Source organism: Leptosomus discolor, chromosome 3 (assembly GCF_034619465.1).
Source record: "Leptosomus discolor isolate bLepDis1 chromosome 3, bLepDis1.hap2, whole genome shotgun sequence".
NCBI classification, from domain to species: Eukaryota; Metazoa; Chordata; class Aves; order Leptosomiformes; family Leptosomidae; genus Leptosomus; species Leptosomus discolor.
Genome location: NC_141393.1, coordinates 42,961,764 through 42,981,567, shown reverse-complemented (window position 1 = coordinate 42,981,567; position 19,804 = coordinate 42,961,764). Strand labels below are relative to the sequence as shown.

The window sequence follows — 19,804 nt, the reverse complement described above, 5'->3', positions numbered from 1 at the left end:
AAAATCAGCCGTACTAAAATCAACCACAAGCCTGGCAGGGAAGTTATCTCACCACCCGGGGTCGATTCTGCCGAAGAAAGCTCTTCATATCTCCTCCAGCCATGAGCTCAAGCAGAATGAAGCGAGGCAGAGTCTGTAGGCTAACACCGATGCACTGCACGATATTTTGGTGATTGAACTTACTGAAAACCAAGATCACAGCAACATGGAAGAGAAAGACAGCATTAGTACCTGGCCAACATCCATCACACTCACTTGAGCCTTGAGCTTTGACAAGCTGGATGGAAGCAAATCCTGATGCAGTGCAAGTTACCAAGCAAATTCCTACTTCAGCCATATCAAAATGCCTCTGATTATGCCAGCCCCAAGATCAGGGTTACACCTGGCTTTGCCCATGAAAAGCTTTCAACAGAAGGTATGAAAAGCTGAAAGTAGAGCAGAGCCTTCTATTTGCGAAGAGAGAATTTAATGGACACACTGACTGAAAGGTGGGGGTGACATGAGAGGGAAAAGAAAGCTAAGCGCTTCAAATATGCAAATATTATTGGCATTTGTGAAACAAAATCCTGACTGGTGGTGATTTTAATTCATCATTGGTTATTTTAAATATACTACTGTCTAGTTTGGAGGACTCAGTTCAGTATCTAGTCTGTCAAAGAGGGGCTCAGCTAATACCTACTGCAGCAGCTGCTTACGTGATGGCTTTCTGGCTCTTACAAAAGAAAGCTGAGATTGTCAAGAAGCTCAGTAAGATTCAGTAGTTAGAAAGCAGCATCTTCCCTTGGACAGTGATTACCTGAATAATACAGGAACTAAAAATGGAAAGGAAATTGGGGAAGAGAGAGTCATGTGCTACTAAATGAATCAAAGCACTCTGTAATCGATTGAAATTGCTCTTTAAAACAAACATACATCAGTGTTACCTCCTGTTCAGCTGCCTAATTCTTGCACACTTTAGGAAGTGGCACTATATCATGACATTCACACTTTAACAGCAGAAAAACAGCATCTAGGTATAAGCTGAACCAGACAATGCAAAGAAGAACTTCATGTTGCACAAATTAAAAATGCATAAATTCTGATTACTTACACTCAACCCTGGCTACACTATTACTTTGAAGTCACCCTTGACTGTACTATTGTTTTAAGGTTATGGATTTGGGTTAATGAAGTAAATCCCAAGACTGGAATACTTAACATGCAGGCAATAATACGAATGGCTGGCTGTTAGCTTTTCCAGGCAGGTTTTATAGATCTCATAGTCCACTGTCAGAAGGTCATGCAGATAAGCCTTTATAAATGTTCTGTCACGCTTGCAAAGACATCAAAAGCCAGAACACATCTAAGAGAAGTGGCCACACTGGGAGAAGGGCTGTGTTCCATCTGTGCAAGCTACACACACACAGAGCCAATTCACATACACATATTCACTAGCTTATGCCTACACAGGTTTCAGAGAGTCTCACTCAGCTATTTTTGTGCAAAGAAAGGGTAAAAGCCCAGGACCTTCACTGCAAAAAGCACACATTTACGGCAAAGTTCTACAGATAGGAAAAGCAAAAAGTCTGCACGTACGCTGAGCTACTGACTGAAAGCCACAATGGGAAAAGCTTTTCACACTTTCTCCTTCTTCAGCAGCTAAACCCACTCTTATAAAACCTTTTACTTTTATTTGCAAGACTTTAGTTTGCCCTAGCCCTAGGATCTAAGCCCAAACACTTACCTCCCTGGCACACAGCCTTCGTGCTGGTCTTGCAGAGGCTGAACATCGGAGTCACTGCACAGGTGGCTCTAATCTTTAGCTTTCCTTTTGCTTTCCATTTCATCATTGAACATTTGTTTTAGCAAGGGCTTCGGGACATGATTTATACTTAGTAAAAGGGCAATGGGATTCTTTGAAAACATTTAAATTGCAGAACATGTTTCTACAAAAAGGTTGTGCCTTTTTACCCCTCTGAACATGACCAGCAGAACCAATCAGCAGAAATTTTTGTTGAGATGTTGACTGGGTTTGGGTGTGATAGAGTTAGTTTTCTTCACTGTAGCTCATACAGTGATATGTGTTGGATTTGTGATCAAAGCAGTGTTGACAGCACATTGATGTTTTAACTATTGCTGAGCAGCACTTATGCACCGTTAAGGTTTTTCACCCCACCCCACCACTGAGTAGGCTGGCTGTGCACAAGAAGATGGGAGGGGACACAGCTGGGACAGCTGACCTCGACTGACCAAAGGGATATCCCACACCATATGACATCATGCTCAGCAATAAAAACTGTGGGAAGAAGGAGGAAGTGACAGTAATTCAGTTTGGCATTTATCCCTGCTTTCCTGGAGATGGCTAAACACCCGCCTGCCGATGGGAAGCGGTCAATGAATTCTTTACATTGCTTTGCTTGTGCATGCAGCTTTTGCTTTACCTATTACGCTGGTTTTATCTCAATGCATGACTTCCCTTGCCCTTCTGGTTCTCTTCCCCAACCCACTGCTGTGTGGGGCTGAGTTGCCTACTGGCACTAAACCACAACAGACATGCAACGAAAGAACTTCAGTTACCTTGTTTGAGATGAACAAGTAGCTGAAACCAGTAACTCACATGCTACTAAAACACCATCTGGTATAAAATAAGGCTGGATTGTTTTTCGGAGCCCAAGCAAGTGGATAAATGATTCTTATTACCTCCATTACTCTTTTTCCCCCTGCCCACCATCAGTATAAAAATCTTAAACTATACCTGATAATCAATGCTTCCATCAGGAAATCCATCTCATCCTGCTCAGAGCAGACTTCCGGCAGGGTCTATTGAGAGGTAAAGACAGTGAGGACCATCCCACCAAATAATTGACCACCAGGGGAAAAAGAAAAAAAAGCAAAACTAAAAGAATGAGCATGTAGTATGTGAATGACTTCAGGAATCTAGAGGAGGGGCTCATCTTTTCAGTGTCCAGTTTATTGGACTGCACGTGACCCATTTGGTAGTTAAGTTAGAACAGGAAACTGGTGACCTTCTTGGAGATTTTTTGTGTGCATTTAACTATATTGCAGTGCTTGGAGCAAAATAGCTTCAGGTACATATCAAGAAAGGCATTAGGTGGGGAATTACAGATCTAGCAAGCACTTTAAAATGACAGGTGTTAATTTATTCTCCCTTTTCTATATGGCCACATTGCAGCACATGCTTCTGTGTCATATGACACATACAGCTACTTGATTTAAACAGCTGTCACATGGCCTTATAGCTTTCTCTCCTGCCAGCAGATTTGGACAGCATCTGCCACTGATAAACATGGACTGAGAGCACAGGCAGCAGGAGAAGCAGCGCCTGCTACTGTGCCCACTGCGTTAACATTACGGGGTGGTTTGGCCACAGCTGTGTGTAGTGCCTGCTGCTAAACTGCATGCAGAGAGGTGGGATGTTTATTGCTCCATGTGGTGAGACTGGCATGGGAACAGTTTTGTCATCAGCAGCGTGGGCTACAGAAGACAGGGTTGCATCCTGCTATCTGAAATACGTGATTGCTTCACATCGGACAGCGCAGATGATCTGTTAAATTGGTGAAATACCCACAGACAATATGTGGAGTATGTTGCAAATGTATTTTTTAATTTATTCCCAGTCTGCACCTGCTGCTTCTGCAAAGTCAGATCAGGAGCGATACACTCCGTCATGAAGCAAGGTGAGCACGGTCACAGCTTAGGCCCCATGGATTACTAGTTCCAGCAGGGAGAAGAGCAGCCTTTTGGTGATGTTCGGGATGTCTCTTTACAGGGAAGGTGGTGAACAAGTGGGCAGGTGGGCAGACAGGGCGCTAACAAGTTGCTAGAGCTGCTGAGACTTTCAAAACTGGTGACATCCTCACTGGATTATCACAACTGAACAACATGCTAATCTGCTTCTGTTTGCCACTGTGCTGTGGTGCTTCCTCCAGTCTGGACAGTGAAACTGGGTTGGGGAGTTACAACTGCTTGCTAGTGTCTATTCTGGGCTTTCATGCACCTTTGTTCAGTGGCACAGGGAAATTTATTTTAAAATGCCATAATGCACGATACTTTTTTCTTTTTTTCTTTTTTTTTAAGTGGGTTTTGAAAGACAGGACGAATAACAATAGAACTTCTTTTTATTAATGAAGGCTACATTTTGGGCTGAACTCATAGAAGATGATTTGGTTATCTGAGTCACAAGCTTATAAAAGAGCAAAAGCAGGCTATGAACATCCTTAACTTCAAGGCTGAGTAACCGACAAATCCTGAGGCAGCAGCAGCAATTTCACAGAAAACCAGCCTGTTATCTCTTGCTGTTAATGACATGGAAATTAGCATGATATCACAATATATATTCACAGCAGCATATTTAACACTGTGCAACAGAAAGACACTACCTGAAAGTTTCACATATGGTAGACAAACACTACTCTCAATATAAAGGAGAAGCAATACACATTTTTAAATACAGTAATGTCATGTGAAAAGATTATGAGAAAGCACTCAAAACCACTGAAATGCAGAAGTAACAATAAATAAGCATTACCATAAATGTTTACTGTTTGCTGTCACATAAATGCTTCATACTAATATTTGCCAGGGCTTTCTTTTCTTTATACAAGGTTTAGAAATCCCCTTCTAGTCTGCAATGTCCCCAAAACGTCTTTTGTTGCTATTTTCCCCCTCTTTTTCTTGGCTGCTCAGATCTATAAGTCACTGTGGCAGAAAAGCCATTGTGGCAGATTTTCTGCTGGGGTGAACTGATGGTTCTGTGTTGATTTCAGGGGAGCTATATTTATTTATGTTGATAGAAAATTTGTTATTTTATTTTAACTAATATTATGCAGTCTCCAGGTGACTAATTCACACAACTTCCCATTTGAGGGCACTGATTCTCCCTGTCCTGAGCAATGGGAATGGAGCTTACAAAAGAGATTGCCCATTTTAGATTCTCCTCCTAGTAAGACATTAGGCATGCAACAAACAAGACAGATGCTTTACTTCCAGCCTGCTGCTAGTGCCATACAGCTTAAAAATCAGTTTATAGTTCCCAGATGCAACAATGTGTGGAAACCTTCCACACACACGTGCATATGTCATTATGCATGTGATGAACGTGAATCTCCAACTGCAATAGTAACAAGATAATTCGGCTCTTATGGGTAATTATCGTTGTACAAGAAATTTGTGGGTACTGACCTTGATAGCCACTTGAAGAGGGCTGGGATCCCCTGCAATGCCTACCACGGTTCCCTCATAAACCTCACCAAATGCGCCATGTCCTAGTGCCCTGGAAGAAAAAAAGACAGCAAACAGATGTTGCTATGCCCCTCAACACTGGCTGAGCTTCTCTTCATCCAGTCAAAGAATAGGAATAGAACCTGCTGTAAGAGATGGATTCAACAACAGAGTTTTGTTTTCATCACAAATCTTCTGAAAATAACTTCTCAGTATTTTCTGTCACTGCCACTAAAGCAGGGAGGTCGGATCCTTAATGGTTCTGAAAAAATAAAGCAGCCAGCTCTCATCTTAGGGCCTTCTTGCCAAGGCCAGCAATAGCAAGGCAAGAAAGAACTAGAGACCAACAGAATAAAGTAGCTGCAAGCTGATGTCTTCAGGAGATGCTGTAAGACAGCACATAAGAATGATCAAGTTTTTCCTTCTAAAGTTTACATAAGTTTGATCAATATCATCTGGAAGGTATGGAACCAAAGAGCATGTGTTTCCTCATGATGGGAAATTTCCCTGTGACAGGAAATGCTGCAAAAGAAATCCTGCTATAGATTTGGAAGGGAGTTACTGCCAGGTGGCAAGTGTAATCCAGAATATCATAAAAACAGAGGTGAAATACCCTATGCTGTGTGTGGGAACATGGAACAGGAGACTCATGAATTTATACTTCTGCTTGAGAACTTTATGGAATCAAAATATCTTAGAGAACATAGTAGTTGTCACATCCATTGTATTGTGGCTGGCTTGGACTAGGTGCATCTATGTTTAGTCCTTCTCGGGGGCTAAACTATAGCACTTACTCTATCACCTGATGACCCCTCCCCAGTTGAGAAGGTGAATTGGGAGAAGGAGAGGAGATCTGGAGTTTGAAACAAGGACAGATTTAGTGAAACAACAGAACAAATAAAGTATACAAAGTTATAGTCAGCCTAGAATGTCTGGCCCTCACAGTCCTTAGGAGGAGGAGGAGAAGGAAAGAGGAGCAGGAGGAACCACAGCAGAAACTTCCCTTCCTCAGCAAACCTTCCCCCTTTATAATGATCATGGCATGTTATGGCTAACTCAGGTCAGCTGCCCTGGCTGACCCAAAACTGCTAACAGCCTGCCTAGCATGGCTGGCCTATGATTCTATCCCAGCCAAACCAGGAAAAGGTGCTTTCCAGTTAGTCAGACACGTGGCCCTTGTTTTCTTGTCCTAGATACCTGATGATGAGTAAAACAAGGACGTGAACCCTAGCTCTGCCTTTGCTCCAGGCTGCCTTTCCTCTCCTGTGCCAGAGAGCAGCGCCTGCAGCAAGCCTTACCGAAGCAGAGAGATGTTCTTCCGTGGGATCTCCTTTAGCTCGCTCAGAGTGGCGGCCTTCCCTGCAAAGCAGTAGTTGGGGTTGTAATCTGTCATGATGACTGATGTGCGTATTTTACTCAGTTTATATTCTGGGCTCTGCAGTCGTGCTCTGGCTCCTTCCAGCTGCTGCTTCTTAAGGTGATAAACTGCAGGTGGGGAGGCAAATAAAAATGCACAAACAAGATCAACACCTGGAGAGAAAAGATAATGCTGGCCACACAGAACAGAAAGAAACTAACTCCATAATTATAAATGCTCTTTAGCTTGCCAGTATCAAGCTCTTCTCCATGCTCTGCAGTGATTTAATACTGGACATGCAAGCAGTTGTATTCCTGCAGAGTCCTAATCACCTGGGAGCTACTTACGTTTCCTCTGCTTCTTTGTACATTGGCTGAGGAAAGCGTGCTCCACAAGACATCTTGCTGGCATCGAATCCCAAAAGGATACCATCTCCCTGAATGATTTATATGTTTAATTGCAGACTGTGACTTCAGCCTGTGTAGCAGTGGCTGCTAAAGAAACACTTGCTAAGAGGGCTTTCCAAGGGCTTGTTGCTGTAGCAAATACCAGGACAGAGCAGTCCTTACCTTTCGGGACTATGTTTGTGCCTAACTGTGGGGTGGTGATGTTTTCTATCGCTTCTTTCTCCCCGTCCCTCTGATTCACTTGGGAGACCACAACACTCTGGCTCCAAGTACTAAAAGTAGTGGCATGTGGTTGGATGGTCTCCTTTTGCCTAATTTAACTGGGAAAAGCCAAGTCAAAGGGTAATAAGGAGTAAGTGTTTCTTACTGATAGATAGGCTGCCACAAGTAAGGATCATTCCAAGTACCACAATGACAGCTACCACAGCTAGGAGGAGTGGGAGAGGCAGGTGTCCCTCTGGGAGAGGACCCTGGGGCACTGGAAAAAGAAAAATAGAGGTGCATTAATCAGAAAGCAACCAAAGGTGCTGTAAAGCATCCCTCTGAAAGTTGCTCCTATTTCAGAAAACAAAACAGAGATCATGTCCAGACCATCTTATAAAAATCACAGCAAATCCCTCTACAGCCCTGGACGTTGAAAAAATACCTAAATAATATTCAAAACACTGTGAAGATAAAAACCTAACTGATAAAACACAGATTTCTTATCCATTCTTCAGTTTTTTATAAATGGATAACATCACTGTTCACAAGTTGAAACTCTCTAAAGCCTCGACGCTTCGGAGCTCCAAAAGGCTGAGTCAGGAAATAACAGTGAATACCAGGCATCAGCTGAACAGGCACAGTGGGAAACTGCTATGGAAGGAAGTAATTTGTGGCTTAAATAACTCAGCAGTAAGTGGTATGTCATACTGGAGAGGTATTTACGCGTAAATATCTGATACACGGTGCACATTCAGGAAATTTACACTGTGTCTCTTTACAGATATTTGACCTCCTACCTAAGCCAAACCTGAATGTTGGAGATGGTGACAGAGATGCAGCTCAGCATGTAAGGAAAGGACATCAGGAATTTTCAGTCATACATTTGACTGACATTTCTCATAACGCTGTGTTCACTGGAGCCACTAGCTGTAACTTGGGGAACTGACCATCAAAAAAGCCAGAAGGAGAGATAATACAAAGAACACGGACACTGTCCAATGAGGATAAAACTTTACATCTTACCAGTGCAGGTGACATTGTCATCAGCTAGCACAGCTCCCGTCTCACATTGGCAGACTGGCAGGTTGGTGTCAGGGTCCCGCTTACAGTTGTCTGAGTGGCAGTGGCTGCAGTTAAGATAGATCTGAACCTCCACCTCACCATGACTCTCCATGGCTGAACAAGGAATCAGACACAACAGGTGGGCTTAGTTCAGTTTTTCCCATCTTGTTCCAGTAAGGAAAAAAACCCCAAAACCCAGCTGGCACCTACAACTTCTCTCTTTCTCTGCAGGACAGCAGACAGTCCAACATAGTGTGGACGCGTCAGAAACCTGATGGGGGCCAGGAGGGAAGAAGGTATGGGGCTCCTCAAGCAAATAGAGAGGTCTTGAAGTGAATTGACCTGGAAGCGTCTGGGACTGAGGATATGCAGTTGAACCTGATGACTGGTGTCTCTCTTGGCTTAGAGATTGAGTGGAAAAAGGTCCCAGACCACTACAGAAATATCTAAAATGACCACAGCTAAAGATCTGACCTGCAGAGTGAAATATGCCTGAATGAAATGCATAAAAAGCAAAGACAGAAGGAGAGGGAGCAGGAAAGAGGAAACAGAGAGGAAGAAGGACAAAAGAGAAAGAAAAGAACTAAGAGGAATAAGAAGTACAGTGTACCTGCCAGGGGATGCAAGAAGATCTCTCCGATGGGGTTCACAAAAGAGATGCCATCCTGCCCGTCAGCTGTGATATCATCATTATCAGAGGCATGCCCCCCTGGGGAAAGAAGAGTATGGCTAGCTGATCAGTGCTGCATGCTGCAAAAAATGTGATGCCTCTGAAGGGTTGCATTCATTCCTGGCTCTTATCACCTGGGGTCACTCTGTAACCTTCCAGTGATACTAACAGGTATAATGTCCTTGATGGATAAATGTTTGCTTGACCCAACCAGTACCAAGGTTAATGAAGTGACTTATTCCAATGTAGGTTTCTCAGTTCAGCAAGGTAAAAATACATTTGCTTTAAACAGAAAAATAAATGGAACATTTTCCCTGGGCAACTTGGGAATGAATGAAGGGGTGATTCAGCACACCTTCCAAATACTAAATCACATAGGAATGCTCCTATAACCTTGATTTGCCCAATTAAGGAGAGATGGCCGAGGGGAGGGCAGGTTTCATACTGTCCAGTTTGAAGTATCTGTGAATCACCCTCTACAGCAGTGTACCTCTGCACTAAGAGCTCTAGTCCTTAACTGCAGGTGCTCTGAAGGGTTCAAAGTTAGACATCATATTCCTCCAGCCGACCTACCTCTGTAACCTCCGCCTCCTCCACCAGAAGTACAAGCTCCTCCTCCCCCACCAAAGCCACCGGAGGTGGCCCACTGGAGCTTGGATAGTGCCTGGAGACAAGCTTGACCCCCTTCTCCACCTTCCAGAAGGGATTTCCCGGCCTGAGGAAGCTGACTCTCATCTTGCCAGCCGCCACCTCCACCTTCAGTCAGAGAGTAAGAAAATAAAACAAGAACAGGTGAGGGAAGCACAAGCAGAGGAAAGTAGGAGAGACACTATAGAGAGACAGATTGGCCCTTATTGATTTCTTAAGTGCCTGCATTCAAGTTAACTCTTTCTTTAAGGTTAGGACACGCTCCTTGTTGCCATGGATAATAACAAAGCGGAAAGCTAATGCACAACCCATGGTATGTGCTGCATAACCAGCACCTTAGCACCAGTTTCTAGTGGCATCAGGGAAATAAGGAGCCCACCACCCCCCTTCAGGACAACTGGTTAGCGCTTTCACCCATATGAGATGCTGAGTTCCCTGTGGAAATAAAAATAAACTGAATTTCCTCATCTCCCTCTAGTGGCCCCTCTACACGGCTATTACAGCAGAAGATGGAGAAGCACTGTTTTTTTGTTTCTTAGGAATGGATTCTAGGCTCAGGTGTCACAAGACTATAAATAAGCTTCCATTTCTGGTATAATTCCCATAATATAATTCTTGCTGTTAGAGTTTCAGGGGAGTAACAGGGAAAAAGTCTTCTCTTCAAAGGCTATTGTTACAGCATGGAAGGGTGGGCTCCATCCCCCAGACATCATTTTCACTGAGTCATTTCATAGAAGAGAGGAGTCCTCCTATGGAATAGCCTCTACACTGAAGAAGCACTCATCACCTGTCCTATGCATTCTCTTTTATCTGGTGACACACCATATAAGAAGACATCCATTATAGGCTACCAGCACATTTCTAACAAGTACTACCACAGAAAAATTCCAGAAGATCAAAAAGAAGCCCCTCACTTCGTGACAATGTGTGTATTCAGCCATCTGATTCAGGCCTTGTGTCTCACCTGCTGCCCCAGTCCTCCCACTGACTCCAGGTACTGCAGTGCTGTTCTCGAATTGCTCCAGGGGTACCACATCCAGGGAGCTGTCCTGAGCCTTCAGGTAGGCTTTTCCTCCTCCTCCTGCTGCGATGAGCAAAGGTTCGAAAATCCCATCCTTCTGCTGGAAAATCCCCCATCAAACATCAGAAAAACTTCACATCCCTTGGATATGTGAACTCACATAAACTCAGCAAAAATCATGAAAGTGTCCTAAAGAAGAGTGGCCCAAGGCCATGGCAATGCTACCGGTTGTTTCCTAAGTTCATTACAAAAATGTTTTACATCATGTTTCTGTGTACAAATCTAACTGTTTAACTGAACACCAAGGTTTTGGGATTTTTTTTTGTTTTTTAGGACTGCTGCCAGTATTAAAGGGGGATCCTGGTGTGATTCCCAGACCTGAGCTGTCAAGAACTGAGGAGCTAGTTCAGCTAGCTTAGTGACAGTAACAAGTATGATCAAGGATATGAAAAGAGATAAAGAATTTAAATTAAAAATACAGAGACAGAAGGATAGGAAGGGAGGGAAAGAGAGGAGAGAGGACTCCTTTTTCATCATCTTTTTTTAAGAACTAAGTATCATATGCCATGATTGACAGTGAAAGCTAGTTGCTCTGCTGGACACTGCTCAGGCAGGATGCAGAGGAAATACTTACTCTAAAGATGTATGTTGCTCCTCCTCCACCCCCACCTCCTCCAGCCCAGTCTTTCAGGTACTTTTTTTTTTTGTAATCTTCTTCAATATGGGATGACTCCCCTAAGCAGATCTTCTGGGTTTCAGGATTACCCTGAAAGGAGACAAGAAATGCACTCGGCTATCAGCAAAGTCCAACTCTCGAGAGTTGTCTGTATATCTCAGTATAATAATATTGTAGCTTGTGTTGTATGTCAGGCATATAGAAATCAGTATATATATTATCTTTGTGGAAAGTGAGCTCTTCTACAAGGACAAACAGCTGAGGGATAGATCTGTTTGTTACCTCTGACTTGCAAACTCACATTACACATACATATGAAAATACAAATGCTCACAGGAAAAAACCCAAAGCAATACAGCAATAACTCATTATTTATTATTATTATAACATAATTCACATTTTGCATATTTATAACTTCTTGTACCCAAGAACATTAAAATGTGTTGAATTATAGATTAATTCTCAGAACTTCCTTACTGCTCTAATTATTAAGTATTTCTTAAGGTCATAAATGCATAAAGCAGACAGAGGTGACCTGCACATAGTTAAGAGTGACCTACTGACACATCTTGGAAGAGAAGTCTGGAGTCCCAGCTTCCTATACCTGCTAAATCCTAGAGAACACTGAAAAGGCTGAAAAAATATTGTTTGGCCATCTTAGATTATTTTTTTTTTTGGTGACACTGAGTTCCACGAGTTTCAATAATTTTGTAAATCTGCCCAGCTTCACTCAGATGATGAGCTCTGATTTCAGAAACTGCTATGTTGTTTCAGTGCAGGTGAAATCCCTGCTTGTGTGGGTCATGTCACACATCCAGGCCAGAAGCATAGCACCAGTTTTACTGCCTGTGTCCTCTCGTGCAAAGAAGAGGACAAAAGATGACAAGGTAGATGAGGACCAGAGAAAAGCAACTAGGGTAAATCTAAGGAGAGAGAACAAAAGTTTGGAGCTGTGGAACTTCTTCAGAGAAAGGAAAACAAACAGTGGTTACCTAACATACAGATTCATCAGGATTCCCAAAGCCAAAGAAAGCTGGGCATTGGAAGTGTGAAAAATGAACAGAAAATTTTTCCAATAGCATCTGCCAAAGGGAGCTAGTTAGTGCTGGGTTATACTTTGGAATTTGGTGAACAAGTCATGAAATGCAAGGGAATAATGGACAACTTTGCAGATTATGACCTAAGCCTAGAGAGTGCACTGGAGAGGAACTGCAGATATACAAGTGTATGTTTTACTTAGACAGATACAATTCTTGTGCTACCCAAAGTGAAGAAAGGCTGATTTTAGAATCTGTTGCAGTATCTGGGTAAGGCATCACACACTCTGGGCAAGGTAAACTGTTACTTTGCATGCCTACGAGAACAGTGTATGCATCCCAAAACTCAGCAGTCTATCTATGGGGAAAAGAGAAAACAGCTTTCTTCCTGGGCAGGGGCTGACAGATCACACTTCTGGAAAGAGGCAATACCAAAGAATACATGCTGAAAAGAGGCAACTTTTGAGCGTAGGTGATAAAAGGACTTTCAAATCATTGGGTCTTAGCATTAGAGGATGCATATATGAGCATTTGCATCATCAGTTTCTGTTTCTCATGAGTGGGGTTTTTGTCATTACAAATGCCTAATCCAGGGGCCACTGTAGTTAGTGGGAAGATTCCCACTGGTTTTGATAGGCTTTGGATTCAGACCTTAGTCTCTAAGCTTAAAGAGTATCTAACAGTGCAGCCATAACGCTGCTGGATGCTTCCATAAATAATAGTAAATTATCTGAAATCTTGGCAATCATAAAGAAACCTAGGCTGTGGAAAGAAAAGAGAGGGAGCAGACAACTCTAGCCTACTAGCTCCCTGCTTAAAATAAGCAGAAGAAAGCTGATGAAGAACTTATTTCAAACACCAGGACCTTAAAGTTCTGTGGGCTTCATATTTGTTTGTGCATTGGGATTTTCTTTTCAGAGTTCTTTATATTTGTTTTGAGATTCTTTCTAACTTGGTTTATTGGTTCTTCCCAGTCTCCTGACTGGATTTCATTGCTGGATTCTGGGATTTCTCTTTCATCACCAAACCCCAAGCCACCCACTGAATCTCACTGAATCGTATCGGCAGTCTCTGCCCACATGTGCTCATGCAGCCCTCACCCCAGGGCAGGCATCCTCCCCCTGCTGCCCCACTAAGATGTAGAGCAGCTCATCTTTCTCCAGCTGGAAGGTGGCTGAGATGAAGACCCCATGGGACCTCTTATTGTGGTTTTTGGCTCCTTTCCCCCCGGCTGCTCCATAGGCAGAAATCCTGGAAGAAAAAGTAAGTAGTTAAAGAGAGAAATCTCACACCTCTTACCCCTAAAGCAACTCCATCTGCAAGCTCTCCCCAGCCTGCACTTCCAAACAGGCCTTTCTTCAAAGCAGGTTCCTCTACTGCAGCATCTCGTGGCTACTCTTTGTCAGAGACCCATGTAGCTAGGCTGCTCAAGAGGATAGACCAAGTCTACACCTAAGCATTAGAGACAGAGACTTCAGGAGCAAATAGCATGAGCTGATATGGCCAAATCTAGAAGACCAAGGCTCTGGGACTGAAATGATGGCAGCACTTCCACTAGACTGCATGACTACACTCACTCCTGTTCTGATCTCTTCTAAGTCACCACTCCACCCTTCAATGCTTCGCGGTACTCAGACACAGATCCTTACAGCTAGCACTCTTATTTCTCTCTTACTTCACTGCCCCCTCAACCCACTCAGTACAGATGGTTCCACACTTACACTTGCTGAAACTCCACAAACAAAAAGTAGTTAAACATGGCTGCCTCTCCATCAGCTCACGCTGATACTCACCTGTATCGGTTTGTGGCTGGCACTCTCCAGACTTGCACTCCCCGGAACCTGCCCTCTTTCTCCACAGTCACTGACACGTTGCTGTCCTTGTAGGCACTGTCACACTGAGCTTGAGTTGGCCCATGTGGACCACTGGCACCACATGTTGTGAACCACCAGAGAACAACAGATGTGTCCTCTGTAACTGAAACAGCAAGAGTTGGGGCAGATGTGAACTTCCCTTTATTTCTCAGACATGTGCAGTAACTCACAGAACTACATAACCAAAGGGCAAGTGTCATTGAAACAAACAATTGTTTCTCTCAGTATCTTTCCTTAATGATCCTTTGATACCAAAATTCACATTATTGTTATTCACAAAGAATAGTAACGATTTTTATATAAAAAACAGATTATCAAGAGAAAGACCATCTTGCAGCAGTGTACGTTACCTACAAGGCTTTAAAACTCAATATGTCTATTTGATCACATGCTTATTATTATAATAATACAGAAAATGCTTAAACTTGCATTTACAATGTTGAGGCCTTGAAAACCAGTACATTCTAAAGTTAAATTTACTTGTTCAACTCTAACGCAGCTCCCTTATAATACAATTCACTAAGATACCACCCTTAATTATATGATCACAAGTACTTATCCCAACTTTCTTCTAGTCATAGCACAACTACTGCTGTGTGTATAGTCACTGTTTGCTGTTGCTCCCTCTCACCTTACTTCCTGCACACTATCTAATAAATCATGGACTGCAGATAAATGCCACCAATTGTGGGGGGGGAGGGAGGTGCAGGACTTCTGAGAAGGTGTTTATCCAACTGTCTCACAGACATTATCAAATTTCTCTTCTCAGTGCCAGTATGAAGCAAGGAGATATTCAACTTTCCAAATGAGAAATGAAACATACACACAGAACTAAAGGTTGAAAACATCTGCCATTACAACTAGGAACCATCTATGAAACATGGTGAAAATTTTAAGTGACTTATCTCAGACTTGCACAGAAACCCTGTGGCAGCAGCAACCGCCGGGATGAAAAACTCTTGCTACTTTCAGTAGGGGCCCTTTTCCTCCAAGCAAATTTTTCCTAGCTCTCATTAAACATTATTCTTTTGTGTCTACAACAATGCAGCAGAAACCATATCCTCCATTTCACAACCCTTGTCCAAGACCCAAACATATCCATAAGATGGGGCCTAAGAATAAAATGTTCAATAATGTATCTAAAACCTGTATGATGCAGTGCATGCACAAGCAGTAGAGTCAGAAGTCCAACCCAACTGTTTCAGAGCTGAATGATTAAAATCATAGTAAAATTCACAAACCTTTAAAAGAAAAATTCTAATCTTGTTTAAAGGAAAAGACAAGCAAAACTATCCCCAACAGATGTCACTCTGCGAACATGCAGATGGATCACTGGGGTAAGAGTGTGAGCTGCATTATAGAAATCTCTACCCCTTGAGCTAACAGGAACTGACAGCTGTACAGATTGTAACATTTCAGGTGGACACAGTCTTTAGGAATTGGTGCAGTCACACAAAGGTATTTGTTAGCAGCAAAGCAACCTCAAGCACAACCTCCCCCGCCTGAGGCTCTCCTTTAGACAGCTCTTCTCACCCACACACTTGTTATCTGTCCTCCAGAGTGGCAGTCTCTACTGCTACCAGTAAACTGGTCCCCAATGTCCCCTGTTCTGCTAGTTTTTCATCCAGTTTTTCTCCTCGATGGATTTCCAGATCCTCACTTACTTCCTCTCCCTGGATCTTCATCATTCATCACCCCTATTCTCCACTCATTAGGATCAGCTTCACTGCTCACCAAGTCCCAGTAAGTCTCTTTCTATGCCTAACTTTCTGTACTGGTCTACACCTTTGGTTCCTGAGCTGGCTTTTGTGCACTCCAAATCTGAGTCATGCAGCTTCTGCTTTTGCTTAAGGCTTCTTGACTTAAAGATTCTGCTTTTCTTTAAAGAAGTCCTGCTATTTAAGGACTGGTGAGTTGGGCTCCAGCAAACTGCTGCCCTACAGCCAAACAGAGGCTACCTGACATGGTCTCCACATTTTTGGGATGGATTATATTTAGTTGTCCTTTTACTATAGAACAGGCAGATCACACACAGGAGATCACAGAATGTTAGGGGTTGGAAAGGACCTCGAAAGATCATCTAGTCCAACACCCCTGCCAGAGTAGGACCACCTAGAGTAGGTCACACAGGAACACATCCAGGTGGGTTTTGAAGGTCTCCAGAGAAGGAGACTGCACAACTTCTCTGGGCAGCCTGTTCCAGTGCTCTGTCACCCGCATAGTGAAAAAGTTTTTCCTTATGTTAGTGTGGAACCTCCTGCGCTCCAGCTTGCACCCATTGCCCCTTGTCCTGTCATTGGCCATCACCGAGAAGAGCCTGGCTCCATCCTCCTGACACTTGCCCTTTAGGTATTTATAAACATTGATGAGGTCACCCCTCAGTCTCCTCTTCTCCAAGCTCAAGAGACCCAGCTCCCTCAGCCTTTCATCAGAAGGGAGATGTCCCACCCCCTTAATCATCATTTGTGGCTCTGTGCTGGACTTTTTCAAGCGGTTCCCTGTCCTTCTTGAACTGAGGGGCCCAGAACGGGACACACTGTTCCAGATGCCGTCTCACCAGGGCAGAGTAGAGGGGGAGGAGAACCTCTCTCCACCTACCGACCACACCCCTTCTAAGACACCCCAGGATGCCATTGGCCTTCTTGGCCATGAGGGCCCATTGCTGGCTCATGGGAGCCACCTTTTATAGCCAAGAGACAGGTTTTAAGTACTGAATCACATACCTGGGAGGGAAGGCTCTTCCAGCGGATTCAGAAGATGCTCATCCAGGATCCTAATCTCCCGTGGATACTGACCCTTTCCACCAAAATGATTTGGTTGTCCTCCTGTAATAGTTTGTAGAATGGATGAAAGAGATGGGAGGATGTTAGAAAAAAGACACGGAAATTTTAAAAATCACATGAATGAACAAAGTACAACCATTGGGTTAAAATAAGCAAATAATGCCTTGGGCAGAAAAGGTGTTTTGAACAATCATAATTTGTTATTATTCTTTGGGGCCCATGTCTTGGGTTAGCTACTTGTATCTGTGCTGAAGTCAATGGGTCTTCCATGAACACAAATTCTCCATGTTATCCCATGCAGGCTCACCTGCAGGATAAGGTCCTTGGCCAGCAAATTGCACTGGCTGTGATTACAAGAGACTTTTGGAAAAGCAAAAGGGAGAACAGACACCAAGTATTACTGCTCTGCTGGTCAAAGGGGCAGGTGGCAATTCTGGGCAGGCAAATGAGCGGAGGTGTAAAGGAGCAAAAATTGTTCTTTTTGTTCTGAATGGTGTCATGGTAAGTAAACCAGCCTAACGGATCGCTCCCCTCTCAGCAACCAACTTTGAGGACCTCAGACCTTGCTTAGAAAATAAAATACTACATAAAATTACATGTCTCACTAACACACACAGCTGAGAAACAGCAGCATACCCTTGACACAAGCCATAAACCTTTGGACAAATCTTTTTGAAAATCACAGAGCAAACCACCATATTTCTGACCAGTGAAACAGGCCTTTAAAATTCAGCCCTTTCTCAGAGAGGAGGGACTTCAAAGCAATTGACGATCCAAAGCATCTGAATGAATGGAGAACACCACACAACAAAAGCTGCCTTACAACAGGAAAAAGTAATAACTGAACCCTTGCCTTATACTCTGCAAGCATCCTGTTTCAATAGTTAAATTACCCATGTTTATGCAGATCTTTGATTGGAAAATCTCTATAAGAAAAAGAAGAGACTTCCTTCCATTTTATGAGCCCTCAGTTAATTTAATACTCAACATTTTTCATCAGTTTAAAAACATTACAAATATTTCAATTTGTTCCAGTTGTGAGAATCTAACAGCTGTTTGATGCTCTATTCAAAAGAGACTCACTCAGTTCCAGCTGGACAATTATCTCTGCTGCAAAGCCACTGCTCTAAATAGCGGTAATTAACACCCTTGTTAGCTGTGTCAGAAAGGCCAAATAACTAATTGAAGCATGGAGACCTTGCTGAGCTTTTACTCCTGAGAATATTCCCTCCAGGTCTGACTGAAAGCACATTGATGGATGGAAGTAAAAGGGAGCTTTGTACTGACACACTCTGTTCATACTGAGATAGAGAACTTCAATGGATGAAGTTGTCAAGCCAGTGAAAAATGAAATTAACCCAAAACAAATGAACTGGATCAAAGACAAGAAGGAAAACCAAGTGAAAAAGACAACACATAGCCAGAAAAGATGCTTGCTCTCCCAAGGCCTGCACTGAATTACAAATACCAAAGGTCACAACAGTTTCAGATACTCAGAGACATACAAGAAGTCTGGTTATGTTTGCCAGAGTGAAGGAATGTAAATCACTCTCTGAAACAGAGAGTCGGTCTGTGTGTCTGTATGGATTTTTTTGCAGCATCCCAACTGAGTATCCTTAGGCAATGCCTCATTTCCAAACAAACAATCTTTCCTCCTCCAAACAGTCTCAAACCCTCACATGCTGGAATAAACTTTCCATGTCCTCCATGCTCAGCAGCAGACAAGCTGCAAGACAGGCTGAGCATCACTGCGTCCATACAAGCCGTTAACTCCTAGAAGGCTGATATTTTGTGCACTGTCAGACGTGAATTTGTCAGGTGGTATTTTCTACAAACATGGTGTATCCCTGGGATCCAGGGGCTGGTGCTGCAGTCTATTTTACCTTCCACTGCCTCCTCTGACAGCCAACACGTTGACTGTAAGTGAATGGAAGGGAACAAGACTTAATTCATATTAAGGTGTACCTATATCAGAAAAATATGAAGAGCACAGGACTCCTTTCTCCAGGATTTAGCTAATGCTATTGATTTCCACACTGAAAAGGGGCAGAGGGAAGTGTAAGGGAGAAATACAGGGCATCTACAGGCAAAGAGCTTAAGTAACTCCTACTTCTCTGTCTCTGGGACTGTAACGAAAAAAGATATAGTGGTCCTGTTGCTGGGATTAATCAGAATAAGGTGCCCCACAGGATCCCCAAAGTGTTCATGGTCTCCGCAGAGATCCCACCTTACTGATGCATGTTGGAGTATTCCTGGAAGCCTCTCCAGCTTGTCCTGGAGTCGGACAGAGAATGAGGAATCTTCCCCCTTTCCCACCCCTTTTGCTGATCTATTGCATATCTGGTCAACACCTTAAATCAGCAAAATGAGGCAGTAACGAGGCTTGAACCACTCCCCACCATTCACCTCAAGCAATGAGACTGACAGGCCAACAAAACCAGACTCTTGCTGGGTCAGGAACTCCAAAGTCAAGAACTGGAGATATGCAACACAAAAGCTCTCTTTGGACAGTCTGGCCATTTATAAACCAGCCTTCTGTGAAATTATGAATGATGTACAGAACGAAATGTAATCCCTAGGCCAGGGCAGTAGACTGCACTTTGACAGACCACTGGAATAATACCATGCTTGGAGCGCAAAAAGGTGATAGTAAAAGTAGTGACGACATAAGCACCGAGGAGGGCAACAACCAGCGCTCTATTTGCCTTGCCAGTCCGCGTTTTCATATTTAGACACTCAAAATTCAGACCTCTTCCTATGAAAGTATTAGTTAAATAAGATAATAAAATATCTTTATGCCTGCCCTCTAAAAGTTCTCACAACAAACCAGACCCTTGTCATCTGG

General features: G+C 43.2%; 1 protein-coding gene across 1 annotated transcript in view; it reads right to left on the bottom strand.

Annotated features, from left to right (window-relative positions):
- Positions 1 to 19,804, bottom strand: part of LTK (leukocyte receptor tyrosine kinase) — a 100,871-nt gene that overhangs the window by 9,469 nt on the left and 71,598 nt on the right. Inside the window, 13 exon segments of the mRNA XM_086462890.1 lie at positions 53 to 182; positions 2,735 to 2,799; positions 5,182 to 5,272; positions 6,519 to 6,705; positions 7,352 to 7,462; positions 8,212 to 8,364; positions 8,861 to 8,959; positions 9,494 to 9,676; positions 10,533 to 10,689; positions 11,224 to 11,355; positions 13,403 to 13,553; positions 14,096 to 14,273; positions 16,900 to 17,001. Of these exon segments, the coding sequence (XP_086319016.1) occupies positions 53 to 182; positions 2,735 to 2,799; positions 5,182 to 5,272; positions 6,519 to 6,705; positions 7,352 to 7,462; positions 8,212 to 8,364; positions 8,861 to 8,959; positions 9,494 to 9,676; positions 10,533 to 10,689; positions 11,224 to 11,355; positions 13,403 to 13,553; positions 14,096 to 14,273; positions 16,900 to 17,001 (1,739 nt within the window).